Raw genomic sequence first — 27761 nt, 5'->3', positions numbered from 1 at the left:
GAAACTTTTCTTAAAGGAATCTGTCCGCATTAGATGGCGAAAGGCACCTGGCTTCTCTGAAAAGGCTTATGGTAAGGGAATCTCTACTGCAAACCTGGCCTGTGTGCCCCCTTGTGCTGCCATCCTGATTTATTATATGCATCAGAGGCCGTGGAGCCCCAGTCATGGACCAAGACTCCACTGTGCTAGGTGCTGTACAAACAGAACAAAAGATGGTCCCTGCCCCAAAGAGCTGTCAGTATACGTGTAAGACAAGAGACAATGGATGGACGCAGACAGGCGGGGGGGGGGAGTACAAGAAAACAACGAGACAACGTCTGGGTTCCTGAAGCCTTGTTCTTCCTGCCACTAAAGACGTTGGTCCTGCAGAGGTTTTGGGCACTGCATTTCATGCCGCCCCTTGTGATGCTCTGGAAGACTGGGCCAGCCAGGACAAAGACCTTTCTCCTAGATTTCCCAGCCCGTCCCTCCCCAGCAGCTGCTCCTGAGTCACCATTTGCACATTTCTATCTCTGAGGTGCAGGGTTTTCGGGACTGGACCCAGCGTCTCTCTCTCTCTCCATAGGACAGACTCTGCACTGTGCGCAGGTGAAAGCCCAAGGAGTAAATGGGCAGACTTGATCCTAACCTCTGCCCTTGCTGCTAAGCAGAGAGTGGAACAGGAGTGTCACCAGAGAATAGGCATGCACAGCATGCACCAGAAGGTGCCACCGCTGAGCCCAGACCGGTCAGGTCTGCATGAGACTCCAGACTCGCCTCCTTGCCATGCAAGCCAGCGGAGCAAAACCTACATTAGATCCATAGGGGACACAGAAGACTGAGTCCTCTTCAGAGCCCGGGTGCTCCCTGGCTTCACTGAAGAGGGCGTGGGTGAAGTAAGGTAGCACTAAGCGACCCCTCTCCGGAGAATGCAGCCAGGTTATCCCATGGTCTGTTTCCTGAGTCTGGGAGTGGTTTTGATAGCGTTTGCTGGACTCCACCTCTCTCTGTTCCCGCAGCCTGCAACCTCTTATCACTCTGCAGCTGTTCTCCTTGAAGCTTGCATCAGACAGAAGCAGAATGAGAGGCGTAGACTTTTATAGGAGGCTCAGGTTGTTACCCCGAGATAAGCTCTTCTAGAAAGGAAAGCTTCTCATGCAGACTTAGGCGGCGCTTCCCCAGAGGCCTTTCAACTGCATCGGAGTTAGGGGCCGGAATCCTCTTGCTGGCTTTTCAGACGTGTGTCGTTTCACCAACGAATCAATCTGTGCACTTGCTGGGATCTTTGCTGTGCATAGGGCTGGGAGATTTTAACATCCACTTCTTGTACCTCCCTTCTACCTGCCTCCCTGCTGCCACGAGCATTAAGCCTCAGAGAGTGATGCTGTGAATAAAGTGGCAGGTTCGGAAAAGTTAGTTCAAGGTGCTTTCCCAGGCCTGGAAAGCAGATTCTGAACATGCTACAGCTGGACTTCACGTTTGTGGAGAGTGTCCAGGGTGAAATATAAAAGAGGGGTGTGTTTCCACTCCAGCCTGCCCCATCACATCTCCGTACCTACTCCCCCTAGCGAGTAAATAATGTTTCATTATTATACTGGGAAGGCCAGGTGGGAGAGGTGATATCTTTTATTGGTCCAATAAAAAACATTACTTCCCCTCCCATATCTCTGTCATCTCCTGGGGCCAACAGGACTACAGCACCATAGCCAATCATTATTATACGCTCATCTAGCCGTGCGATACGTCATTAAACCATTTCTCAGCAGCAAAGTTGTTCTGCGCCTGGGGTGCTAGCAGAAGCCATGCTAAACATCTGCCTTGTGCAAGTTTCAGACTCGGGGGTGGGGGCAAGGAGGGGGCCACAGCTGGGCTGGAGTGATGACATTTCATTTCATGGTCCTTTTGGGACCCCGTCACAGGCCTCCTGATAGCCAGATCCCAAAGTGCTGGCATGGTTTCGATTGGCTTTATAATTAATGACGACAAATTTGGGAAGGGGGATCCATTCTTGTGCTTCAAGGTTTAAAATGATCTCTAATTATTAGAGACCAGGATTAGACCTGAAGGGGGGGCAGATTATCCCACCTGTGCTGCTTCGGGTTTCTTGCACCTTCCTCTGAAACAGCAGGTGCCACGCACTGACAGAGATGGGGGCACTGTGCTAGTCTCTGCCAGTGTGGTGATTCCTCTGTGAATGGTTGCCTCTTTGGGGCTGACAGGCGGCTGTGGGTGGCCATCTGTGCTGTCTCCTTTTGGATCCACTTGCTTCCGTTGCCACCAGAGCGGTTTGGCCTGGGACGTACCGCAGACACGGTGGCGTTCAGGTGGCCTGGTGGTGTTTCACTGCAGCAAACCGGTTTATATAGCGTGGCATAGATTCAGATTAAAATTATATAGCGTGGCGTAGATTCAGATTAAAATTTGCACTTTCTCTTTCCTCTCTTCACAGAGGCGGACTTCAAATCATGGACACGCCAGAAAGAGAGCCAAGGTACGAGACCTTGGGCACCAATCCCCCGCCTGCCTTCTGTGGCTTGTGCTGCGGCGCTGAGGCTCCTCGGGGACGCACGGAGCCCAGAACGCCGCCATCTGCTTCCTCCAGTTAGCGCTGCTGGAAACAGCCGTCAAACCAGTTCCCCAGCTATCACCTCCCTGCCTCCTGGAGCCAAGTGCAGCAGACATCGGGACACCTTGCTGGCTTGTTTTGCTCTGTCTTAGGACAGCGACACCAAACAGACCCACCCTGTGCTGCAGCCCGTGGGCCCCTTACAAGCCGCTGCTCTGTGCTCTGAACGCTACGCCCGTGCCCTCCATAGAGTCCAGGGGCCGTGAAACTCCAGAAGGGAATTCACTTTTCTGATGTAGTTGGTGTGGTGGCTGTTTAGCTGCATGCATCTGTTTTCTGCCCAGCTAAGAAAATTCACTCACTAAGTGGCCCAGCGGGAAAGTGAATTTTCACCCAGTTAAATAAGAGTGAAAAATACAAGTGGAAAATAATTTTTTGCAGCCGTCCAGTTACGCCTAGTTTTCCCTCCTCTGTCATGGCACAAGACAGCCTGTCGTCTATGATTTTAATCTACATTTCCTGCGCCACTCCCTATATTTAGGAGACAAAGGTCTAACAAAATCCAGTGGCTGGAATTTGATGATAGACCAGTTCAGACTGGAAATCAGGCATGCATTTTTAGCTGTGAGGGTAACGATCCCTTGGAACAACCTACCAAGGGCTGTGGCAGATTCTCTGTCACTGGCAATTTTTAAATAAAGATGGAATGTTTTTCTAAAAGATGCTGTAGTTCAAAGAGGATGATTTCAGGGAAGTCCCATGGCCCATGTTATGCAGGAGGGGTCAGACTAGATTTTCACATTGGTCCCGTCTGGCTTTAGAATGGACGACACTATTCCAGCCCTGTTGCTTTGTCTGCGGAATGGCATCCCTCTTAATACTCTACGTGGAGGTCAGACAATATGATCCAATGGTCCCGTCTGGCCTTAATCGGAGAATGCGCCTGGCACCCAGGGAAGCTGGCGCTCAGGTGGGGCAGAGCACATTGACATTGCTCACCCGGGCCCCGCTCTCCAGAACCGGAGCCCCGCCAGGATCTCGTGTGGCTGGGTGCTGCGTTTTGGTCTTCATCACAAAAAATTAGTCAACTCCCTGAGTGTTCGGAAGCATTATAAGCATTTTTCTTTAAACTTGAAACCAGAAAAATCACTTCCTCCTTCAAAAAACGTCCGTTTCAGTGTTGCCCCTTATTAAGGTTTAACGCTGAGCAGGTTATTTCCTGTGCTGCCTGGCCGAGGAGGAAGCAGCCGGTGTCACTGCTTGGTTAGCATGAACTCCCACAGAGGCTAAGTGGCATGGGGGATTAGCACAGTAGCCTTTCACCTCAAGTGTGGTGCATTCAGTCTCAATTAAGGGCTCTAGAAAAGAATAATTTGTTGCCCTGACACCCACAAGTCTCTGCTTTTGCGTGTGTTTCTGATGCTGAGAGAATTTGCATGTTAGCCGGCGCATCCTTGGGATGGGAGCTGTTTAACTGGCGAGGATGAAGTGAGCGGCTCAGCTGCACATCCAAGTGAGCCTGAGACGCACGCGGTATTTCTTTGTGTTTCAGTCTAATTCGAAGCTCAAACTGGTCAGGAGCCTGGCAGTGTGTGAAGAATCCTCCAGCCCCTTTGTGGATGGGCCGTTGGAATCGCAGGTAGGCCAAGATTTAGCCAGGTCAGAAAACATGAGCACTTAAACTTTTTTCAGTGCTGGTCCAGGGGAGAACCGCTTCCAGTAATGGCTCAGTTTCCTAGACCACATCTACACTACAAGCGAGGGGTGTGATTCCCTTGCTCGTGTACACATGTTAGCAGTAGCTGCAGTAGCCTGGGCAGCGGCAGCAGAAGCACAGCTGAGCTGTGCCACATGTGAACCCACCTGAAACCAGGGGGCCAGGCCTCTGCTGCTGCTTTGCCTGTAACTGCGGCTACCCTGCTATTTATACCCTCACTAGCTGGGTGATAAAGACAAGTCATTTGCTTTATGTACAAAGGCATTGTAATTAACAACTTAAATACGATCCTGAGTGCAGCATGACTTAGCTGTCAAGTGCACCTTCCCCAGTGACGCTCACGCTGGCCACGGTGCGTGGAATCCGAAGATTTGGGGCGTTGAACTCAATGAAGTGCTGTTTGCCTGTTTCTAGGACATTATTCAGTTGCACGTCAGCTGCCCCTCGGACAAGGAAGAGGAGAAGTCTACAAAAGATGGGCCTGAGAAAGAGGAAAAAGACAAGAACAAGGAGAAGGCGCCAAGGAAAATGCTTTCTAGAGGTCAGGGGTCCTCTCCATGGACTTACCTGCTTTCTGCTCTCTGGGTTCTGGCAACCGGGACTCGGCCACGAATGTAATGAGGCTGATCTCTGTTAATGGGCATGGTCCTTTGGATTTTTATTATAACTTCGTTTTCAGGGAGAGCATTTCTGTAAACGGGAACGTGCCGTGCCAGACACCCCAGGGGGCGGGACGGCCTCGGTGCAGATAATCCTGCTTCAGCACGGAGGGCTGCACTGGGTGACCTTTCAAGGTCCCTTCCAGCCTGACGTTTCTGTGACACGCAGCTTCCTTTATGGTCTCAGGGATCTGGAGGCTTTTGAATGATACAGCTACAAAACCCAACCAACCAAAACCCCACTGGAGAAGTTCTACTTTCAGTTTCTCTTTGCAAAACTCACTAGTCGAGTTGGGGCTGTAAAGGGGGGATGGGAGAGGTCCAACCCAGAGGCTTTATGGGTATCCCGTTTTAAAAATTTCTGAATATAAAAGTGGTTGAAAGAACAATGTCTAAAATTTGCAACCAGAGAGCAAATCATACCTGAAATTCTGCCGCTGAGAGTGACTCGTGTGCCAGCTCCGCTGTTTTGGGGCAGGTTGAATGTCACTTGTTGCTTTTCTGCTACCACTTAAAAAAAGGAAATTGATGTTAAACTAACCTCTGGGGGCTAGGATGCACAAGTCATTCCATGGAAGGCCACGGCTGGGCACTAGAGGGCATCCTGCTAGCATTGGCCTAGGCCAGGGTGACCTGTTTAGCAATGTAGTGGGGGAGGTACTGAGAACATCTGGCTCTTGCAGATTTCCTGACAGCCTCCTTAACTTTCCATGAAGATTGTTACTTGTCTGAATGTTAAAGAGATGTTTAGAATGAAAACATTCCCTTCTCTAATGGTTAGTTGGAATGCTTCACAAACTGTTTTATTCTGGGTCTTGTGGATTCTTGTAGGACCCCAGTGGCTATATCATCTGACATGCATTAATGTCTTAATCCTCCCAGCACCCCTGGGCATTTAGGGAGCTATCACCCACTCCATTTTACAGTTAGGGAAATTGAGGCACAGAGCAATTCTGTGACTTGCTCATGATCATGCTAGGAGTGTGTGGCAGAGCCAGGAATTGAACCCAGATGTTCTGGGTCCTTGTCTAGTGCCGTAATCACAAAACCAGTCTCCCTCCCATTTGAACTGCTAGTAGTAAGAATTTTTACACTGATAATCTAGGGTTAAATTCTCTATCTGTAAGAAGATGCAGCTCCATTGACACCAGTGGCTCGTACCCACTTGCACCAGCAGTGATTTTGAACCCTAACGTGTCACTTTAGGAACCTCACCACTTTCCCATGGGTGCTGCCTCGTTTATGGATAACTGTGTTTCCATAGCACTTCGAAGCTCCAGTCCTGGACTGTTAGGTGCTGAATATGCGCCCAGCAAAAAGGCAGGACGCTTCCCTTAATCTGTTTTGTTGTTGTTGTTGTTTTAGATTCCAGCCAAGAATACACAGACTCCACTGGAATAGATTTGCATGAATTTTTAGTAAATACACTGAAAAAAAATCCAAGGTAGGTCCCAAGATGGTAAAACCACCAGTTGATTGAACGGAGGAAGGAGGATGCTGTTAACTGGTGCTTGCTTAGCTGGGTGTCGCTACACTCCAGGGTTAAGGGAAGATGCAAGGGCTTGCATGACTGCAGACAAAAGGCAGCATCCATTGGTATTGCAAACCCTCTGGTGGTGGGTTTCATATCTTGGAGTTCAGAGGGACTTGGCCCAGAGTAGTAATTTCATTATTGCAGCCTAGTGAAACAGACATGCTTGTGCATTATGGATTTGAGCTGAAAGAGGAAAAACAATTGGTTTGAATACAGGCAGGCAGGGAGCCTTAATTGCTCTTAAAATCCCTCCTCTAAATAGCTGTCAAAGACCTGTCTGTAGAGCGTCTGCAGCGATATCAGTGATAAACAATATCAAACTGAATGCTGAGCACTGGTTAGGCATAAAAATAACAAGCTGGTGTTTCTATCAGAATGGCCATCAGTAGCGCAAAGATCTAATGGCCCCAGAAACTCAGTTATCATGCAGCAGTAGATCTACTTGGGCAGAAAAACTCGACTCATAATTTCTGACGTATTTTTTATCCTTAGCAGGGGGGCGGAGGCAAAGACTGTGTGTTTAATAGCTTTGAGCTTTGCTACTGCAAGGCGTTTCCTGTTTTCTGCTTCTCAGGGGCGGTGGGGGTGTTAATCTGCAGCTATCGAAGAAAGCTGCATTTTTCTCTCCTCTTCGAAATGTGATGGGGGTTTTTTTTTCTTCTCCTCCCTCCCCTCTTTTCCTGGACAGGGATAGAATGATGCTGCTAAAGTTAGAACAGGAGATTCTGGAATTTATTAGCGATAACAAGTAAGTGGCCGGCAGAGTTGGCATGAAGTGAAGCTGGTTTGTGACTTGCGGAGGTGCTCTGGCTCGAGGAGGAGGAGAACAAGGCTCAAGCATATTTGCTGAGAGAACTGTTTGAAAACAGCCTCCTCGACCTGTCGTACTGCGGTGATGGGAGCCGTGCAGCATCTGAGCACTTTACAGTGTTGAATACATTTGTTTATCCTCCCACAGCCCGGGGCGGGCAGGGCTGTAACCCCTGGCTTACCCCTAGCTTGCAGATGGGCACAGAGAGACTTACGGGGCTGTCTTCACTGCACAATTGACCTGGGTGTCTGGCACCTGGCGCATCCTAACCTGGGTGCAAGCATCCGCACTGCACAGCCCTCCCCACTTTGCTGGGTCCTCCTTTTTCTGCATTTGCTTGGGTGTGTCGTGGGGCGTATCCCATGGGTCTTTGTGCCGAGACGCTAGGATTCTTTCCTGGCTGCTTGTGTCAATTGCAGGGTAACGTGGCTCTCCTCTGGGAGACGCTCCCTGGGAGAGGCTGGGGGGGGGTGAAGGCGTTGGAGGACTATTGACACTTGAGGGACTTAGCCTGGGTGCTCATTGCAAAGGGCATGGGTTGCAGGCAGAGTTAAACCAGACCCCACCTCTAACCACCTGCCTAGCTCTCTGGGTAGCTCGCCTGGGCTTGAAGCTCCTCCAGACCCAGGTCAGAGGCTTGTCTGGATGGTGCGGGGGTTGGGTAACTCCCGGGTTCATTGAAGGCATATCCTCAGTGACTTGCCCCGGGGCACACGGGGCGTTGGTGGCGCAGCAGGGAATTGAGCACAGGTTTTCAGATTCCCAGGCTAGTGCCCTGCCCCTGGTCCAGCTCTCCCTTCATGTCCTCGGAGGCTGGATGGCTCCTGCAGCTGGAGAAAACAGCCTCTCACTGCCTGGCGGCTGGTTCAAATCCAGACCTGGTCAGTAGTGGCCAAACACCAACAGTGTGAAATGAGTTTGGGGCTCCGGCCGGTTCCCAGTGTCTGTGTCACAGAGGCCATCACGTTAGCAGGGAAGCTGGGAGGCAATGAGGCCCCATTTCCTCTTGCCCCGAGAGGCGCTCCCTGCTGAGCGGAGCAGAGGCACAACGGCAGGAATATGCTGCCGTTGGTGCCCGCCCCGTCTGGAGGGCCGAGTGAGAGCCCTGAACTGTCTCTCGCAGACACGACGTGACACGGCCCGCTTTGCTCGTCTGAAGGATGGATGTTAAAGCTGCTCCGGGTTTGGTAGAGCCTCCTCTAAACACGGGGCTTGAGATGCTGAAATAACAGGTTTTCTGAGGGTTCTCTCTCACTCTGCTGTCTTGCGTGAGCAGCAGCTCAGAACAGCAAAGTGCTTTTCAATTCGCTGTCCCCTGCTTGCGCTCCCTGCCCAGCCCCCTTGAGAGCCCCGACCCGCCAGGGGACGCTCCCACCCTCGCTTGGCTGGTTGGAATAGTTCTGAGCTCGCAGAGCCTGTCATCCGCAGATCTCCAGTCGCTTCACGAAGGAGATCAGGGTGAAAGAATCCCATGTTTGACCCAGCTCCCATGGGAACCAGCCTCTGACCCTGAGCCGGCAAAGCCATTGAGCATGGGATTTTAGGCGTGTGGGTGGGTGAATCAGGGCCAGGGCACATAACTGGTCTTTCTTCCCTTGGGTCCTGACGTCGCCCGTGAGTCATCCTCTCCCTGCTTTGGTGCGTGAAGTCGCTGAGACGTAAGCAGGTGCTTAAATGCTTTGCTGACTCAGAGCCTTGCTTTTTCTAGGCTAGGGTCCTGAAAATGCCTTTCTGGGCTGAAACCTGTTTGCATCAGAATTATCTTGTCTGTGTAAACGCAATCTGAGTACAGGCGCTCTGTTCTCTTCCCCCCCCAGCAATCAGTTCAAGAAGTTCCCTCAGATGACCTCATATCACAGGATGCTCTTGCACAGGGTAGCTGCCTACTTCGGCATGGACCATAACGTTGACCAAACCGGGAAAGCCGTCATTATCAACAAGACCAGTAACACGAGGATGTAAGGAGAGCCCAGGGCTGCGGGGAGGGCTGGGAACACCCCCCCCCCCGAACCCTCCCCCCTTCCCTTTCCTCGCACTCCCCACCCCGGCCCCAAAGCATTCCTTGCATGCTCCACAGTGCTATAGGCATGCCTCATTGCACCGGGCCTCTGACGTGGGTGGGAGCTTTCCCCTTTCTTGAATGCATTGGAGCCCCAGCCAGCCCTGGTGCTGCCTGGACTGGGCGGGGCGATTCTCCAGCTGCCGTCCCATCGCCCAGCAGCTTGCTCTGCCCTGACGTCCTCTGGCTAACACCCTCCAGCCCCGCCTGGCAGCAAAGTAACGGGGAAGGCTCCCATTCACCTTGGCCTGCCCCTACTGGGGGCATCTTTCCTCCCTTCAGCCCCGAGCAGAGGTTCTCCGAGCATATCAAAGACGAGAGGAACGTGGACTTCCCACAGAGGTTCATCCTGAAGCGAGATGATGCCAGCATGGACCGGGACGATAATCAGGTGGGTCTGAGCGAGAGGCGTGGGTGGAAGGCAAATCCCCAGATGCTCTGCAGCAATCTGGCCCTCAGCTCTCCAGCAGTGTCAGCTGAATAAAAAAAAAAGAAAAGGCCTTGGCTTAAATGATCAGCAGTGAAATGATTAATAGCCTCGCCTGTGAACTGCCCCTGGAGCTTTCAGAGTTAATATGCCAGGCGTGGGGCAGTTTGTGCCTCGTCGGAGCTGTTGTTTCAGGCTCTCTGCAGACTCAGGCAGGCAGACGTGCATCCGCTGATGCTGCATTCACAGTTTCAAGTTTTTCTTTGCAATCAAAGAGCTGAAACATGGTTCTTTTTTAAATCAAAGCTGAGATTCTGCAGCCCGGTTCTACAGCAAGGGGACAGGGCCCCAGAATCCCAGGCGTCCACAGAGCACGGTCAGATGCACACGGGGGTCCCAAAGGCTGGCAGTATGGGTTCTTGCATTTTCCACACTGAGGTTGGTAGGCTCCCTGTTTTATAAGCTGCAACCCTAGCCATAGGCCCAGGAGCTGCTCAGGTGCTTGCAGGAGCATCTCTGCAAAGATTTCCCCTCCCCCTGCAATGATCTGCTCCGTGCGCCCTGCTTTTTGTGCCACGCTTGGTCCCCTGCTCTTTGCTAGTGGAGCCTGCGGGTCAGCTCAAACTAGCTCACTGCACGACTTCACTACAGGCCAGGCCTTCACCTGCTCCTTGGGCAGCGATCACATGGGGGTTTGCGTCCTCCGTGTCAGGACAGAGAAACAGAGACTCTCCCAGGAATGCTTTCCAGCCATAGGGGCATCTCCAGCTGCCATCTCTCTTGAGTCAGCTGATCCAAAGCAGAGCCAGGCCTTGTCTACGCTACAGGTTGCTTCGGTGTAATGTACGTTATTCAGCGGTGTGAATAATCCACACCCCCGAGAGACGGCTGTGCACCGGTGTGGACAGCACAATGTCAGCGGGAGAGTTTCTCTCGCCGACATAGCTACTGCATCTCGCAGAGGGAGGAGTTATTAAGCCGGCTTAGAGAGCATTGCCCCCCAAGCGCCACAGCGGTGCGCCGCTGTTAGAACCGCAGTGAAGACGTCGCCCTGCTGTGCTTGACCCAGAAGGGTCACGTGCCAATTAAGACCTCAGAGTGTTTCCTGCTAGCAGCTCGTTTAGGGCCGAGACCTTGTCATGTTAGCAGAGCACCGTGCGGACCCCGGGCGCTGCATCAGTAGCAATGACCCACATCTCCTTCCCTTGCTGCTACGCTCGGGGTGCGGGGAGCAAGCGTTTAACCAGCTGAATTCTGCTTGTCACCCTAGATCAGAATCCCGTTGCAGGATGGGAGGAGAAGCAAATCAATAGAGGAGAGAGAAGAGGAGTATCAGAGGGTCAGAGAGCGGATATTTGCACGAGAGGTAAGCCTAGATGCTACTCGAGCTTCCCCCTTCTCAAGGTGCTTTTGCTTTGGAGTCCCTCCGCTGCCCAGCCAGTCGTTACAACGTTGGCACGTGACTAGAAGTAGGGCTCAGAGGGCAGCGATCCGGCAGCGGGTTTGCCGTTTCACTGACCGCTAGATCAGTGGCGCTGGGTTAGAAACGGGGGCCAAGATTTTTTTTACAAGAGGCTGGTGATTCCAGGGGCTCCACTAGAGACACCGGAAGGGAGCCTGCTTTTCAGAAAGGGCAGAGCGCCAGCCCTCTGGGAATCCGGCCCCTTCCTCCCAGCTCAAACTGGGTACCCAAGTCATCCTTTGAAAACTCCCGGCCCGCATTTCGAACGTAGCCACGCTGATCCAGCCCGTGAGCGCAGCAGCCTCCCGTGAGTGCTGAACACACCTGCGTCTTTAAGGGAGGGACAGCTAAGGGCAGGTAGTGCTCCAGGCTCCGGGGGGAGGTTACGGGAGGGACGTGGGGCGCGAGCGGTGTAGATGCCGTGCTGCGATACACGCCGTGCTGAGCAGCGCCTGCTGGTGGCATACTGTGGGCAGGCTTCCAGGGGTTGGACTTAGAGACAGTCCCAAATGCTTATCTGCATCTGGGCTGGCTCATAGCCAGTCTGCTCACCAGCTACAGGCTCTACCGCTTCCTTTCTCCCCCGAGGGGTCCAGAAGTGCTGACAAGATCCCTTCCCCCTGCCCCAAGTCCTGCTGGGAGCTGCCGTGCTCTTGGCCAAGGGGAGAGTCAGGATACAGCACCCTTGGGGGGTGGTCAGCGCTGCTGGGGGGTCATTGTCCAGTGACCCTCGGGAGATGCCCACGTAGCCTCCGCAGCTTGGCCCTCGCTTGCATCTGACCAGAGTGTAGGAAATTGACCGAGGCGTTCATGGAAAACGGATTGTGTCTTGCTGGGAGCCACATGCTGAGCTCTGGCGACGCTGCCGGAGGGGAGCCGTTGATGTTCTAGAGCATGTGGGGACTGTGAAAGCACGGCTGCATTGCCTAGCGGTTGGAGCAGGGGCAGGGTGTCAGCAGGACTCCTGGGGTCTCGTCTGTGTGTGACAGCGAGCGAGTCCCTTCCTCTCTCCATGCCTCGTTAGCCTCTTTGTAGAACAGGGCGAGTAATGCCTGGCTCAGCGCTGGGGGGAGTTGTGGGTTCAGGTGGGCGAGGTGCTGTGAGGTCTTGGGGTGGAAGGAGCTAGAAAAGGCAGCTGATGCTCTGGCGATGGGCCTGGAATAAGAACCTGACAGAAGTGCAAATTGTCCAGGTTTGGGGAGCCTTCCCGTAGACAACAGTAAAGTAACTTGTGAGCGCGACGCAGACCCCATCCCCAAGACCAGCCCAGCCTTCACAGTGCAGCCCCTTTGTTTGTGAGGCACCAATACAGCCGCCTGACGAGTTATTTTCCGTTTTCTTTTCCCCTCCTCGTCTCCACCCTGCCACTAGACTGGTCAGAACGGATATCTAAACGAGAGCAGGTTAGTACCATGCAGCGTGCGTCACATCCCCACCTGTCGCTTTCCTAAGACTGTAAGTAACCCTGTAACGATGCTTCTCTTTGATGTTAACCAACAGACTCTCCAAAGAAGGCTTTTCTTCTAGCTCTCACAAAAGGAGGCAGATTTTTAGGTACCTCTGTGTGGTTTCTTGCATCCGTTGTTCCGCAGAGCGAGCTCGTCCCATGCATGGCTGTTTGTGGAGTCCTTTGAGCAGTGTCTTTTGCAACATCAGTTTTTTCTCCCCTCCCGGACGAAATTGCCATGGAGTCATTTTTGCTGATTCATTCCAACCAAGGGGGTGAAGGGTCCTGGGGGAGGAAGGGGAGGCGAACGGATCGTAGGCTCGTAACACTTCACGAGCCACGTGGTCCCACCTGCCGCTGACACCCGCGTTCTCAGGGTGATCAACCCCAGCTGTCTGAACAGGGATCAAATGAGCATCTCATCACACGTGTGTCTATGTCTAGTCCTGGATCAGGGTGTTGGATTAATTAGCCGTGGTGGTAAAGATTCCCCAGTGTCCACTTCACCCAGGTCTCGCCGCAGTGAGCCAAGGGAGTCAAGTTAAGCGGCATTTTCTTTTGATTCCTTCTGAGGAAAGGCGCCAGGTTATCAGCCCTGGACGCGGCAGGGCTTTGCGCACCTGCAGAGCGGACAGGCCGGGCCAGGGGTTCCCAGCCTGTGGTGTGGGAGCTTTGTGCCCCGTCGGCTCAGTTCTCCATTTTTTAAGAAGGTGGGAAGTGAAGCAGGAACGTTTGGGAGACGCTGGCCTAGGCAAATGCAGAGCTGCCTTCACTCAGGCTTTCCCCAGGAGCTGGACGGGAACCTCTAGTCAACGGCTGAGTCTGCGCGGCCCGTCCGAACCCGCTCCCTGCCCCGGGACGGTGCCAAGCGTGAGCCCTACTCATGGCGGTGGCTTTTCAGAGCGGTCTGACGCTTCAGACGGGCCTAGACCTTCAGGGCCTACATCCTCAGTCCTGCAGTCCCCATGCTGCTTGTCTGCAGGAAGCTGGACTGAGCCAGAGCTGGGGGCCTGGACATTCTGTCACGCGCTGTCACTTGGCACCCGGCTCGGCCCACAGGGTCTCTTAGGCAAAGAATGCCGGGCCCACCGGTAGAGCGGCGCCGTGGTTGTGTGCAGCGGGCGTTATCGCCCCGCACCTGGGAACGGGAATGAGGAGGCAGGCTCCGCGCTGGAGTTTGCGTAGCCAAAACACCAGCCACAGCTGGGGGGTTCCCAAAGAAAGGGCAATTCAGCCTGTGCCCTGGCTGCGTGGCACCATTCCTGCCAGGGGAGCTGATGCCCTCTTGGGTTTTCACACTCCCCCTCTTTCCAGCTTGGTTCCAGGGTGACAGCCGGGAGGCAGAGGTGATGGCCGTTAGTTCAGCTCTGTTTTAGCGTTAGGCGCTAGCCCGCAACACGTCTCCCTGGCTCGGTGGCATTTGCTTCTTAACAATTCCCTGGGGTTTTTTTTGTTTGTTTGTTTCCGCTGCCACTCCGATTCATGAGGCTCCTCATCATGGTAACCCTTCCGCTGGGGTCGGAAGGACTGGCTATGGGTCCCTCCAAAGTCCACCAGCACCCCCGGCATTGGGCGGAATAAGCCTCTCACGCTGCACGAAGCTACGCCTGCCTCTGCCGGGTCACCCTCACAACCATCCGGCCCCGGTGGAGGTGGAGGATTCAGACAGCTCCCCTGTACTCTGCCAGAGCTGGGAGCCGAGTCAGGCCTAGCGAGCAGGGCTTCGGGGTGGGTTTGGTCGACGCTAAGCTCAGAAATCCTGCTGTGACTGGAGGACGTTGCTCGCGCTCGGAGTTGAGTCGCGCGACAGGATCCGGCGGCGAAGTCCAGGGGAGCCCCAGTTCCCCGTTGCACTAAGACACCATAGCGTGCGCTGTCGCAGGGTAAAGGGGCCTTAAGCGGCTGGGTGTTAGCGGGAGCGGACCCTGCAGGGGCTAGACCAGTGTCTCTGCCTCAGGGAGGGTCTTCATTTTTGTCTGGGGGTTTTGATGAAATGGACCTTGATGGTGTCTACACGGCAGCGGAGTGGGCCGCCCGCCCAGGGACAGACTCGTGGCAGCAGTGCTCCCCCTAGCACGCTAAAAATAGCCCAGGGGTGGGGTGGGGCCTTGAGCTTGGATGGTTTAGCCCAAGCCTCCGCCAGGGCCACAGCATCCACACAGGTCTTTTTAGTGGTCCGGCGTGAGTCTGTCTGCCCGGGCTGGGCTCGCCCACCGCTGCTGAGTAGACGTTCCCTTAAGCTCCTGCTGTGAGGACGGGGTTAGTCTGAGCCATGGATTTCTGGCCAGGGAAAACTGCTAGAAGCCAGCAGTCAGACAGCCGTAGCCAGCCCGGTCCTGCTCCCAGCACGGCTCGAGTCGGGGAGGCAGGTCGGGCTGATTAGGAGCTCGGAGTTTCCAAGCAGCCGTGCGAGAGAGGCCATCGCTCTGTGTGGACTCCAGCCGTCTGTGCCTCTCATTCGCCGCCGCAGCTCTTCGTAGCCACTCGCTCTCGTGTGTCTGCTCTGCCGAGACGTTAAAGTTCAGCTGCTCCCCGCTGCCCAGTGCCGGGAGTGGCCATGTAACCGCTGTGCTCTCTGCAGGGGTAACCGGGACAGTGTGAACCGGGCCTCGGGCAGCCGGCAGAGCAGCACAGAGAGCGAGCTGAAGTCGCTGGAGCCCCGACCCTGGAGCAGCACGGATTCGGACAGCTCCATCCGCAACCTGCGGCCGCCCGTCACGAAAGCCAGCAGCTTCAGCGGCATCTCCATCCTAACGCGAGGGGACAGCATCGGGGGCAGCAAGGGGAGCAATGCCAGCCGGACGTCCAGGCCAGGTACCGCTTTGCCGGAGCTCAACGTGCGGGGCAAGCGAATCCTGCGTCATGCGACAGTGAGGGGCGGGAGGGGGATGCCACAGCCCACGATGCTCCGGCCCCGTGTCAGGAGCCGTACCTGAGCTGCTGCCGTTCTCTGAACACGTTGCAGGCTGCCTGGCCCCATCTTCAGTAGGCCGTGGCTTTGCACGTAGAACCTCGCGCTGGCCGAGGCAGTGTCCCAAAGCACTGAGCAGCCCCTGTGTACGCCAGGGCGCTTGTATTGAGCATAGCAAATGTAGGGACCCCCCCACACCTTCTTTCCTTGTCAGGGGCTTGGGTACCCCGATATTAAATACCTAGGCAGAGTTCTTACCTAATCCCTCAGGAAACCCCGCAGGGGATCGTGACTCCCCATGGGGCAGTGACCGGAGACTAGGGACCTTCATTAATGTGTCACCCTGGGGGGACTTGAACTGTGAGCTCCTGCCCCAGCAGCGTGTGCGTTCCCTGCTATGCCACTCCCCCATCCCGTGGGCCTGCAGGGCCCCTGGCACCCACCGCCAGCAACGTCGCGCTGCCAGGCGGGTGCCTAGCCCGGTCGAGACAAACCGTCCTGCTCTTTTCTTGCTCTCTGGGGCAAGGAGCCGATAATTAGCCTAACTGCAGGGTCAGATGCCACCACTGAACACCGCCTAGGGTTTTCAGACGCACCTAAGGGGTTTAGAAGCGTGAGTCCCACTGCCGTGTCCTTCCTGGCCTGGCTGACCGGCTAGGGCGTGTCCAGCCTGAGAGAAGTGCGGTGCTGCAGGTGTCTGGGCAGGCTTGGTGCGACCTCTCTGTCCTGCTCAGCGTGGGCTCACCCTGGCCAGGGGCGTAACCATGAAGATGCACAATGGTTTTCAACTCCTCTGCCTTGGGGAACGGTCCCGAACTGACTCTGGTTTTAAACCAGATCACGGCCCCAGCTGTGTAATAGCGGCGTGGCAGGGGATCTCTTTTTACTCTTTCCCGCTGCTATCTCTTGGGTACGTGCTCTCCTTTGGATTCAGACTTTATGCATTGGCTACCGAAGAGTGAAGCACTTTGGTTTGGTTGGTTTGTTTTGCTCTGTGACTTGCAGTTGAAGAAACCAGCATTCTCCAAACCCGCTCTTGACAAATGAGGGTGTCTGCAAGGCCCATGCAGGGGTTAAGCGATGGCTCTGCAGACCTGCTCCTTTTTAAGTCAGGAAAATATGCAGAAGGGGAGATTATTAACCTCTGTGGCTGCGTACCCCCACCGCTGCTTCCTGCAGTCTGCAGAACGGGGCGCTTTCCACCAGCCGTTTAGAGCTGGGCTGGAGAGGAGCTCCGCATGCAGGCGTCCCTTTGGCCACCCCTCGCTTCCCTTTGCCTCTTGGTCCCTTCTGATGACTGCCCATTTGTTTCCTTCTTTGTAAAGGAGATTACCTTCCCTCTTCCCCTTCCGTGCCAGCACCTGGGCAGTTCTCCACAGCACCTTTCTACTGATGCCCCTCTCTGACCCAGTGCCACAGTTTACCCTGGACGGGGGAACGTTCCCCACGTTTAATATTTTATTCCACCAAACGGAATGAAGGTATCAAATTGCCGCTTTTTCCGTAGTGACCACCTGGTGCTGTGGAGACCTCCCGCCATCAGAGGTCGCTCCTGCTTACCCTTGCTCCTTGGCGTCACGATACAGGGGCACAGTTAAGGAGCCGGCTCTGAGCCGGCTGTGTTGCCCAGTAGGCGCTGCAGAGTTGGGGAATTGCACCAGATTCTGATGCCAAGCAGAGCGAAATATTGAACATTAGCTCCCCCCAGTGTGCCGGGCGCCTCACAGCCGCGTAATACAGGATCCCTGCCGCAAACAGACCGACGGGGGCAGGGGAAATGCCATCTTTTCATGCAACTTGTACGTGCCGCACTGGAGGGGACAGAGACACAATGTCTTTATGCAGGTGCATGAGCCTGGGGGAAGCCGAAAGGGGCTCAAGCGCCATCTCCCAGGTACCGACGCTGCCTCTTGTTTCCCTGTCAAAGGCCTGTCGCTAGGTGCCCCGGAAGCATGCAGCCAAGTCTCCTCGTCCCAGCCTGGCCGAGGGAGCTTCTTGCCATGCACCGTGCAGCCGCAGCAGCAGCCAGCGCTTGCACCCGCGCCCCAGCAGCAGCCGGCGATGAGTAACCACATGATCTCGCCGGTGAGTCTCAGCTCTGTGTCCCCCGGCTCCCTCCCTCCTGACGCTGGAAGTGTAACGGCATTAGAGCTTGCAGCCTCAGCCCCCCCCCCCCCGGCTCTCCAGGCGCAGAATTGGGGTTTGTTGCCAGCAGATTGGCTGCAGTCTCCTGCTTGCAGACGTTTTTTGGGGGGGGTCGCCCCCCTCCCCCTGTTTCCTGCCACCTGCACGGTTGCACTTGCCTCGCTGCGTCGTAGCTTGGAGCTGTGCAAGGCGTCTGCTAACGAAGCCCTTCCCACCCAGCGGGGCGGGGGCACCGGCCGGGGAAGGCAGCCTGCGCCTGCGCCGTTGGTTAGGCCTTGGGAACAAACCCCCCGGATTGGGCGCACGGGTATGACTTCTAAAAGGACATAGGTGCCCAAATCCCAGTGACGTTCAGCAAGTCGGGCCCCCAATGCCCATAGGCGCCTCAGGATGGAGACGGACCCTGCATCCTAGCTCTCTGGGCAGGGCTGTGATCTCCAACACGACCGTCCGGCAGCAGGCCAGCTGGCAGCAACATGCTCTGTGCGTTGTGCTGCCCAGCCCCGGCTGGCACCGCCGTCCTGTGCCCCTTGTCCCGCCTGGCCTCGCGCTGCTGCTAGGAAACACGCTGTCAGGTCTGGGGGTGCCTGGCACCCTGGTTGGGCGGGTTCTCACTAGCGTGTATAGCTCCAGGCTGTAGGACTCTGTCCCCTGGATGTAACTGCGCCCCCAGAGCTCACTGGGGAGCTCTGTCAGCATGCCTTTCCCCCCCGCCCCGCTGAAGTGGGTAAGTGGAACTGGTGTCCTGGCCTTTAAGTCAACCCGCGCTTGGTATCTGCAAAGTGCTGCCTGAGCCAGCAACCCGCCGCATGCCCAGGAAGCCCCGAGTGGTAACCAAGGCGGAGAGTCGAGCGACTTGCTGCTGGTCCGGGTTGGGAGCCAGGATTCAAACCGGGAGCTCCTGGCTCTCGGAAAGCTGTCTGCATGAAGACTCAGAATCCAAGGCCTTTCCCCTGCCGTGGAGTGGGAGCTGGGAGCCCCCGGCTGACATTTTCCCTTCTCCTTAGCTTGAGTTTCCTTCCTCTGGAGCCCTGGGGAGCCGTGCTCTGTGCTGGGGCCAGCCTGGCAGCTGCCTGTGTGGTTACCGCGCTGGAGAACGGGGTCTGAGATTGGCAGGGCTGAGCAGTGCTGGTGGGAGTGGGGAGCCCAGCAGCCATGTCTGACCTCCGGCCGGGCCCATTTGTATTTTCACCTCTTTGCTCTTCTAGGCCAAAATCAGGGGCCTTAGAACAGAGAAGGCTGCCCCTTGCCCAGCCTGCCTGCCTGCCGCCTATCTGGGCCTCAGAAGGGTACATGATGCTGCCTGGCTTCTCGTTCCTATGGCTCAGGGGCATCAGGAACACCCTTGAGCTCTGGGCAAGCCCAAACATTTATGCTCAGCTGATGGCTTGAGCAGGCCATGTGGTCCAAGCTTCGTGATGCAGAAACCAGAGGGTGCAGAAGGCCTGGGATTTAGCCCCAGGAGGATAGTTTGGTCTCCTGTGTTTTAAAAGGCCCAGATTCGTCTCCCCATTATTCTCGTCTCAGGTCAAGCCCAGGTGATGCTCTGTGAGCCAGGAGGGCTCAGTGTGGACACATGGCCCTTTAGAAGCACCCGCCTTTGTTGTTCCTCCTGCCACGCCTCTGTTCTCGGAGTCGGCGGGAGCCATGGCTGCACAGCCGCCTCTCACCTTATTCACTGGCTGCCGGCCACCCCTGAACGTCCAGGTCCCAGTCGCTGTGTTACTGCCTTCGCACTGAGCGGGACGCTGGTGTGTGCCTGGGCGGAACAGCAGTTTCCTCTCCCCCTTGCTTATGGTCTGTCCCGGAGTTCTCTGTGGAGATCTTCCAAACCGGGGAGATTTTGCTGAGTGTCCCTTTCCTGCCCTCCCACTAGCAGGTTCCCTAAAGGAGCTGGGGTGTTTTCTGGAGTCCTCTGTGGAGGGCGAGGAGGGGACGGTCCTTCTCTGGAGACAGTGTCTCATGCAGATCCACGGCGCTCCAGCCACTTCCCTGCTGTGTGCATAACTGTCTGCCGGGGAGACGGCACAGAGCTTACAATGGCGGGCTTCAGGGCCACACGCTGGGCTCGGTGTCCCTGGCGTATGGATCTGCTTAGGAACCTACCTCCACAGAGTGGCGGGCCATAGGCAAAGCGGCCCCCCAGGGCGACTGGACACTAAGCTAAAGTAGCCAGGATCTGCTCAGCGGCAGGCATGGTCTTGTGGGAACTCTAGCTTCTCTCGGGACCACCACGTCCACGGTTTTGTTACAGGGGTGTGTGGGGAAACTCCATTCCTGGACCCGGAACATTTGCCTTTCCACCCAGCTAAAAACCAGCACGGGGCCCTCTGGTAACCTGCATGGTCCTGTGTCAGCCCAGGGAGCCAGCCACAGCAGCGAGCGTCAGTGTATTAACGCCAGCCTTTGTCGCCAGGGCTGCTCAGGACGGAAAGGGGCTCCCCGGGCAATGAGACGGGCAGGTTTGAGGGTGAGGGTCCTGCGAACGCCACGGTCGACCAGCGACGCCTCGTTAGAGACTCGCTGAGTTCCATCGGGAGGTGGTCGCAGTTCTAGTTACGTTCTAGAGCAACCCCCACCCAGCCCTAGATCGCCGAGACCTCCCTGTGACCACATGGGTTGCTAACGCTGGTTTCTGAAGAACAAGGGGCATCACGTGTGGGGCAGCGGCAGGAGGGCACGAGCCGGAAGCTGCTCGTAAGGCCAGAGCAAATGGCTGTAAACTGGCCAGCAACAAGTTTAAGGTTGAAATGAGGCGAAGGTTTCTAACCCTCAGAGGAGTGACCTTCTGGAAGAGCTTTTCAAGGGGAGCAGTGGGGGCAAAAAACCGAACCGATCAATCTGTGGAGGGGATGGTCCGACGAGACTGCCTCCAGTGTCAGGTCGCCGACCTGCGACTATTAGCAGCAAATACCTCCCACGGCCAGAGATGGGACGCTAGATGAGGAGGGCTCGGAGTTACTATGAGAATTCTTTCCCGGTGTCTGCCTGGGGGTCTCGCCCACGTGCTTAGGGACTAACTGATGGCCAGGTTTGGGGTCGGGAAGGAATTTTTCTGAGTCAGATTGGCAGAGACCTCGGGGGGGTTTCGCCTTCCTCTCCAGCCTGGAGCGCGGGTCACTTGCGGGTTCAAACGAGTGTAAATGGTGGATTCTCTGTAATTTGAAGTCTTGAAACTCAGCCAGAGGCGCCGGGTCCATTACAGGTGGGTGGGGAGGTACCGCGGCCTGCAACGTGCAGGAGACCTGACTAGATGATCACCATGGTCCCTCCTGACCTTGAAGTCCATGAATCTCAGATTGCGGTGCTGAGCAAACTGGAATAAGCACAACATGCGCTGGTGGGCACCGTGTCCTGGGGCTCGGGGCATTGCCTGTTTCTGGGACCTGGGGAAACCCAGCCCAAGGCCAGCAAGCCTGTAACGCGCCCGGCAGCCCTTTGCCTTTGCTGAATTGCCAAGTCTGACCCCAGATCCCAGCGCCCCAGCCCCTGCTACGTGTCCCACAGGCCACAGCAAGAAAAGTCCCAGATGCCCAGAGTTCAGCAGTGAAGCAAAGCGCTATGGGATGCTCGCCCAGAACACCATGTGCTCACTCCACGCCAAGTCCCCGCCATGTAGACATGCTGATCCGGATCGAATCAGAAAACAGTGGACGGTGCATACGCAGTCCAGGCTTACAGCCTCCTCCGGACAGTTAGCGCCCAAAATCTCCATACAAAGGTGTAGAGAAGGCTTGAGGCTGTCTGCGTGTCCAGTGCCCCGCTGACCCACGGCTTGTCGGGGAGAGGTGGTCTGCGCGTTGTGGGGGGGTGGGTGTTAAGCCCCCAGTGAGAATCGCTTGAGAAACCAGCTCCACAGAGCCACAGGAGCCAGTTAGGGCGAATTCAGCCACCGCTTCCACCCCCCTCTATAACGGCAGCTATAACTCACTGGGTGGCGATGGTTGCCAGATAGAGGGAGCACAACTGAATGGAAGGCAGCAGATGTGGCTGAACCAAAAGCTTGGGGGAGGCCTGCTCCAGCCCACCCCCCAGACGGGCCAGTGGTCGTCTCCCTCCTCCCCCCCCCCCGTGGTGGTTGATTCCCCCATTGCTTTGTCCGTGATCTGGTGGGGGAATTGGGGCATGAGCCAGAGGCTTTGGAGGTGAACTTGGCAGCATTGCTAAGTCTTGCCGTGGCATTGCGCATCTTGGTGTTTCTCCTAAAATCTCAGCTCCTGGAGTCCTGTGATTATGGGAGAATCTTGGCCCCGCAAAGCATGGAACCAGAAGGTGAATGGGAAGAACCTGACGCTTCCCATTGGTTAAAATCTCATGGGTTTGTAGCTGATCTCATGACTTTGGGGAGCCCAACCCCTGGCAGGAGGGGTTATGAGGAGTTGGCAGCGTTGAACGGCAGAAAGGCTGGTGCGGTCGGAGACGAGAAAACTGCCCAAGTCCAAGAGCTGTTGGGGCAGCTAAACAGTCACCAAAAGGCGCGGTGGCTGGGAGGGGCTGAAACGGAGTCAGAGGCTGCCCTTGGGGGGTGACTCTGGGGCAGCGTGGGATGAGAGGCACACGTGATGGTGCACAGCTGTCCCGGGGTGCCCGGCAAGGGTGCAGAAAGCATCCCTGCTTGTGTGAGGGGGCGAGAGCTGCCCCCTCCCACCCCCGTTCTCACCCCACCCCTGCAGAGACAGGCCTCCCCAGCTCCCCAAAGCATCCGTTGTTTTTCAAGGTGCTATGAACACACGTAGCGCTCCGCAGCTCCGTCTGCCTCCTCGGCGCGCGCCGGTGTGTGTTCGGATGACTAACCTTGCCCTTCCCTCTTTCTCCCCCCCCTTCTCTTCTCTCCCCTTCTCTGCTGGTCTCAGCCGGTCCCAGCTCTGCAGCCTGTTCAATATTCTCCAAGTTCCTGTCCCCAAGTCCTCCTGCCTGTCTCTCCGCCCCAGCAGTACAACATGGTATAACCCGTTTCCTGTTCTCGCCCGTGTCCGTGTCCTGTGCGTGTCGTGTCTGTCTCGTCTGAGCTTTGCTAACCCAGCCTGTCCTGCCTTCTGCGGTGCCCGGCTCTCTGGGAAGGGGCTAGCGCCAGGGCAGGCTGGCCGAGGGCCCCCTGCCGCTGTGGGGCAAAGGCAGCAGCCCCAGCGACTCTTGCACTGGTTGGGTGGCTTGTGTTAAACGCACTGGGAGAAGCAGGTGTGACCTCCCAGCTGGCGCCAAAATGAGCAAGCCCTGCCCTCTTCCCAGCTCCTGGGTCCGGGGCACGAGCTCCCTTCCGCAGCAGTGACCGGATGGGGGCTGACAGAAAGGGAAACAGGATGTGGGGGGACTGCACCAGCATTTGGGATTCATTTGGCAAACGCCAGGGCTCCGGATTCCCAGCAGGTAACTGCCTGTTAACCTCTTTGAGCCAGGAGGGCTCTGCGCAAGGCGCGTCGGACCCATGTCCGATTGCCTCCGTCCCTCTGGCTCCGGCCCTGTCCCCGTTAGTCTGTGCAGGTGCTTGGCGGGGAACCGCTCCGGGGGCAGCACCACAGGTTGCAAACAGCAGGAGCCGGCGGGGCGCCAGCCGCCCCTTTGGCTCTGCAGAGAGGAGGGGGCCGTGACTGCTGGGGCGAAATGCAGAGAGGGGGCACCGAGGGGGTAAGAACATGGGGGGTTAAGGCCAGGGAAAGGCCGGCTGGGCTGGGCGGGGAGGGGAGCTTATGTTACCTGCTGTTTAGTGATTCTCCATCCCATGGTCCGGCGCTTGCCCTGGCCCCTCCATCCCCCCCACCCCGACACAGACCCACATGTCCGTTGAGCTGCTGCGTCTTGTGTCCAGCCCCGAAGGCCGTTTCCCGGCCACGCCGAGGTGATGCCCCCAAGCGCCGTGTTCGTGAGGCAGTTCTGAGTGGGGCTGGCCGGGGGGGTGGGGGGCAGCTTCTCGTTCTCGCTGTTGGAGTGACCCAGAGACACCGTTGCCCACGCGCTGTCCTTCTCCCTCCAACCGCAGGCCGACGAGCTCAGCACCCCCTTTGGGCAGATCAGCCTCAGCCGTCAGGGCTCCACGGAAGCGCCGGACCCGTCCTCGGCCATGTTCCAGCCGCCCCTCATCTCCCAACAGCCGGGATTCATCATGGCATCCCCGGGGCAGCCCGTCCCCGCCTCCAACTACTCCACCTCGGGACACACGGCCCCCGCTCAGCAAGTCCTGCAGCCCCAGGGTTACATGCAGCCTCCCCAACAAGTAAGCAGCAGGGACTGGGGACGTGTGCGTGGCCTGGGGGAAGGCAACCCATGGGGAGGCCAGTGCGAAGTGCTGGGATGCAGCCCCCGGACATGGAGCATCCAACTTGTCGGGACTCAGCCCGTGTCTTGGTGCTGGCTCGCAGTAACTCCTAGCGCTCTGAGCCATGGCGCAGCGCTGCAGGTGCACCGGAAAAAGATGGTGCCTGCCCCAGAGTGCTTGCTGTCTTGGGCTTGTCTGCACGGCGAGGCTGGACCAGTCTGAATGTGACCTGGTATCGCTCTACCAGGATAACCCCCTGGTCTGCGCTACAGACCTCTACTGGCACAACTCTTGGTCAGGGCTGGTGTGAGGTATGGTCCCTTCCCCACAGAGCTTTTCCAGCACAGCCCCGGTTTAGACCCAGTTACACCAGCAAAACGGGGCTGGAGTAAGCCATATCGCTGCCAGTATGAGCTGCGTCCGTGCTTGGGGGCTTTGCTGGGGTAGCTGTGTTGGGATAGCTCTGCCAGCAAAGGTTCCAGGCTTAGACCTGGCTTCGTTCGGTGTAAGAGGGGCCTTTATTGGTTTAGTTTTTGTCCCTGTGGAAGGGGGATGAGCTAAACCAGAAAACCTCTTTTACTCCGGAATAAAAGTGTCTGCACGGCAAATTCTACCAGTAACTGTACCGGGTGTATGGGCAATCCCTAACGTTATCTCAAAGTACTTGCATGGGCAACAAGAATTCGATGACGCCACGGGCACTCCTGGCTAGCAGACAAAGGGCTAACACGCTCCCCACCCCCGCTGGCAGTTGAAGCTAGACACGTTCAGACTGGAAATAAGGTGTCCGTTTTTACAGTGATGGGAATGAACCTTTGGGAGAACTTACCACGGCTGTGGTGGGTTTCTCCATCACCGGTGGGTTTTCTACTAGAGCAGCTGTAGCCGTTCAAACAGGAATTATTTCGAGCGAGTCCCAGGGCCTCTCTTATCCAGGACTAAGCGATCACAGGGGTCCCTTTGTGGCCTTGGAGTCCATGAAAGATGAGACATATCGGGGGGAAGAGGGAGAGCATAAGAAAACACGGGCAGCATCCGCTGGGAAGTGGATTCTCCTTCACTTCCTGTCCTACACTCTTACCTGGTGTGGTGCTATGCAGCTGCAGTAGATCAGTCCCAGAGGCGGGGGGATGGGATCCCTGCGTAGTTCAGAGGAAATCCCAGTGTCGCTGGGCTCCATGGCCAAGCGGAGAAAGGCCAAACGAGACCCAGCAGCTGGAAGCTGACCCCAGGCCCGTTCCCATGAGCATTAAGGCCCAGATGTGTAGCGGGGCAGGTAATGAACCCTTGGGACCAGCGGAGGGGCGGGCTCTCTACTCCGGAAGATACCTTAGGCGAACACATTGTTACACGGTGCTCACTGAGTGACATGCTGGCCTGTGAGCGAGACGCCGATGATCTAACAATCTCATCTAGCTTTAAACGCTAGGAATCTATAAGGAAACAGTGTGAGGGCCCGGTCCTGCAGATTGTGCCCACATCGGTAGGACGTCCCCCCTGTCCCCAAAGCGATGTCACTGGGGCCCTGCCTGGGCGTGGGAGGGAAACAGGAGGTTCCTCCCAGGGACTGTTCTCCTCCAGAACCGGGGCTGTCAGGCGAGCTGCAGGCAAGGGACTAACCGTATCCCCCCTGCCCTTCCCCTGCTGCGCTGGTGTCAATCCAAAGAGGCCCCCAAAGAAGATGTCTGTCACGTGCCCGCAGGCTGCTGCGCTGGCTCGGGTTCTCGGCCCTGCAGCTGGCCCCTCTGGGCGCTCGCAGGGGATCGTTTCGTGGCAGCAGCAGCTCCAGTCTGAGTCCAGCTGAATCCAAGTCTTCTAGCATGGTCTCGTGGAGGCTGGGCGGGGCGGGTAGGGCCTAGGGCTCCGTTTTCTCCCGCGTTAACTCCGATCGGCTCGATTGATCCACAAGCTTTCTTTGTTCCACTAGATTCAGGTTTCCTACTACCCCCCCGGGCAGTATCCCAACTCCAGCCAGCAATACAGACCTCTCAGTCACCCGGTGGCCTATAGCCCCCAGCAAAATCAGCAGCTCCCGCAGCCTTCGCAACAACCTGGTAAGGGGCACGGGCAGCGTCCGGGCAGGGAGCAGGCCGGGGCTGGGCAGCGGGAGGCGTCCGAGGCATTGTGCCCTTTTCTGGAGCCGCTTCCAACCAAGGGAAGATTAATAGTCTATGTACAGGGCTTGTGCTGCCTGAGCCTGTATCCATGGCTCCAAAATGTTTCTCTGGGTTAGACAGGCACAGAGAAAACTTTCTAGCTGCCTGGCTGGTGGGTCTTGCTCTCAAACTTCAGGGTCACCCCGATGGCCGGATTTGGGGTTGGGAAGGGATTTCCCTCCAGCTCAGGGCGTCAGGGACCTTGTGGGGGAGCGAAGGGGGGAGTCCTACAAAATAGGACGCAGGCAGCCAGCTGGGATTTCGTGGCAAGTCTGACCTGTCCAGTTCCCTGCCATTTCTGGGGCTCAGGCAGATCTCCCAACTTAATTTCCTGGGGGCTGACATACTTTAGTGTGACGAAAACCTTTGGCTTTAATGCAGGAGTGAAAGGGGAGTGAGTGCTAGGCAGGTCATACGGGGCAGCCAAATGGAGCCCTCTGGCCTTTAACGCAATGAAACGAGGAGGGTTTGTACCCTCTGCTTCAGCCCAGGAGTGTGCGTCTCCCCCGCACCCCTGACGCACACACAGTTTAACCCAAACCCTTTCCACCATTTTGTGGTGTTTCTATGATCAGAGTGCAGAAAACAACTTCAAACCCTTTTCGTTAATGCCTGAGAAGAAAACTTAAAACTGGCTGCCTTTTTAGAGCGGGAGCTTTCCCAGCCACCCAGTTAGCCTGCGGGACTCTCCACCACAAGATATCTTACAGGGCAAGAGCTTAGAAGAGTTCAGGAGAGGATTAGATGTTTATATGGGCAACGAGTTATAATAATAAATACATCTGTTAAAAACTCTCCTGCTTCCAGACATAAACCAACCTCGAGTTGCTGGGGGAGGCAGTGCAACCTAGTGGGCGGAGCACTGGACGGGGAGTCAGGAGCCCTGGGTTCTATTCCCGGCTCTGTCACTGACCAGCTGGGGGGACTGTGGGCAAGTCGTGATCCCTCCCTGTGCCTCACAGTAATACTGTAAAGTGTTTTGAGATCCTTGGTGGGAGCGGCTAGATAACAGCTAGGGATTTTCATGAATTGGTTCGGGGAGGTTGGAACTTTTCCTGGGGTCGGTGTGGAAATAGTGCCTATCCTAGGGGTTCTTCCGGCTCGCTGGCTTGTGCCGTTCTGGTGATAGCCACGGGGCGTCCTTGCTGCAGCCGGGGGGCGGGGAAGGAACGTGAAGAGAGTTCCAGGTGCGCCTTTGTGTCAGCGGTGTCCCAGAACCGGCTCTGATGCGCTTACGTCCCACTCTTGTCCCGCGGCAGGTTTACAGCCCATGGTGTCCAACCAGCAGCAGACCTACCAGGGCATGATGGGAGTCCAGCCCTCCCAGACCCCCGGCCTCCTCAACAATCAGAGAGGCAACATGGGAAACCAGATGCAAAGCATGCTGGGGGTCCAGCCCTCCCAGACCCCCGGCCTCCTCAGCAATCAGAGAGGCAACATGGGAAACCAGATGCAGGGCCTGATGGTCCAGTACACAGCACTGCCCTCGTATCAGGTGGGTAACGGGGCAGCGCGCAGAGGGAGCGGAACAACGCCGGTGGCGATGCCGCCCCAGCTTACTGCACGCCGGCGGCAGTAACTCCCTCGTCACTCCCATCACTCCACATTGCGCCGCAAGAGCCAGCCCTGGTGATC

At 56.4% G+C, this 27761-nt stretch overlaps 1 protein-coding gene across 8 annotated transcripts in view; it reads left to right on the top strand.

Annotated features, from left to right (window-relative positions):
- The window catches only part of R3HDM2 (R3H domain containing 2), a 94781-nt gene that overhangs the window by 59701 nt on the left and 7319 nt on the right, over nucleotides 1-27761 (top strand). For 5 of the 8 annotated variants that reach the window (XM_067529473.1, XM_067529470.1, XM_067529469.1 and 2 more), the window contains 16 exons: nucleotides 2429-2470; nucleotides 4098-4184; nucleotides 4677-4803; nucleotides 6287-6365; nucleotides 7144-7203; nucleotides 9084-9224; nucleotides 9608-9716; nucleotides 11023-11118; nucleotides 12586-12617; nucleotides 12715-12768; nucleotides 15243-15475; nucleotides 17500-17657; nucleotides 22571-22660; nucleotides 23695-23928; nucleotides 25898-26024; nucleotides 27386-27621. In XM_067529473.1, coding sequence (XP_067385574.1) covers nucleotides 2429-2470; nucleotides 4098-4184; nucleotides 4677-4803; nucleotides 6287-6365; nucleotides 7144-7203; nucleotides 9084-9224; nucleotides 9608-9716; nucleotides 11023-11118; nucleotides 12586-12617; nucleotides 12715-12768; nucleotides 15243-15475; nucleotides 17500-17657; nucleotides 22571-22660; nucleotides 23695-23928; nucleotides 25898-26024; nucleotides 27386-27621 — 1905 coding nt within the window. The remainder of the gene's footprint in view (nucleotides 1-2428; nucleotides 2471-4097; nucleotides 4185-4676; nucleotides 4804-6286; nucleotides 6366-7143; nucleotides 7204-9083; nucleotides 9225-9607; nucleotides 9717-11022; nucleotides 11119-12585; nucleotides 12618-12714; nucleotides 12769-15242; nucleotides 15476-17499; nucleotides 17658-22570; nucleotides 22661-23694; nucleotides 23929-25897; nucleotides 26025-27385; nucleotides 27622-27761) is intronic. The other 3 variants (XM_067529474.1, XM_067529475.1, XM_067529476.1) reach the window with 3 other exon arrangements.

Source organism: Emydura macquarii, unplaced genomic scaffold, assembly GCF_026122565.2.
Source record: "Emydura macquarii macquarii isolate MOO-44397 ecotype Brisbane River unplaced genomic scaffold, CSIRO-AGI_Emac_v2 contig_2994, whole genome shotgun sequence".
Taxonomy (NCBI): Eukaryota; Metazoa; Chordata; order Testudines; family Chelidae; genus Emydura; species Emydura macquarii.
This window is presented reverse-complemented; position numbering and strand designations above follow the sequence as displayed.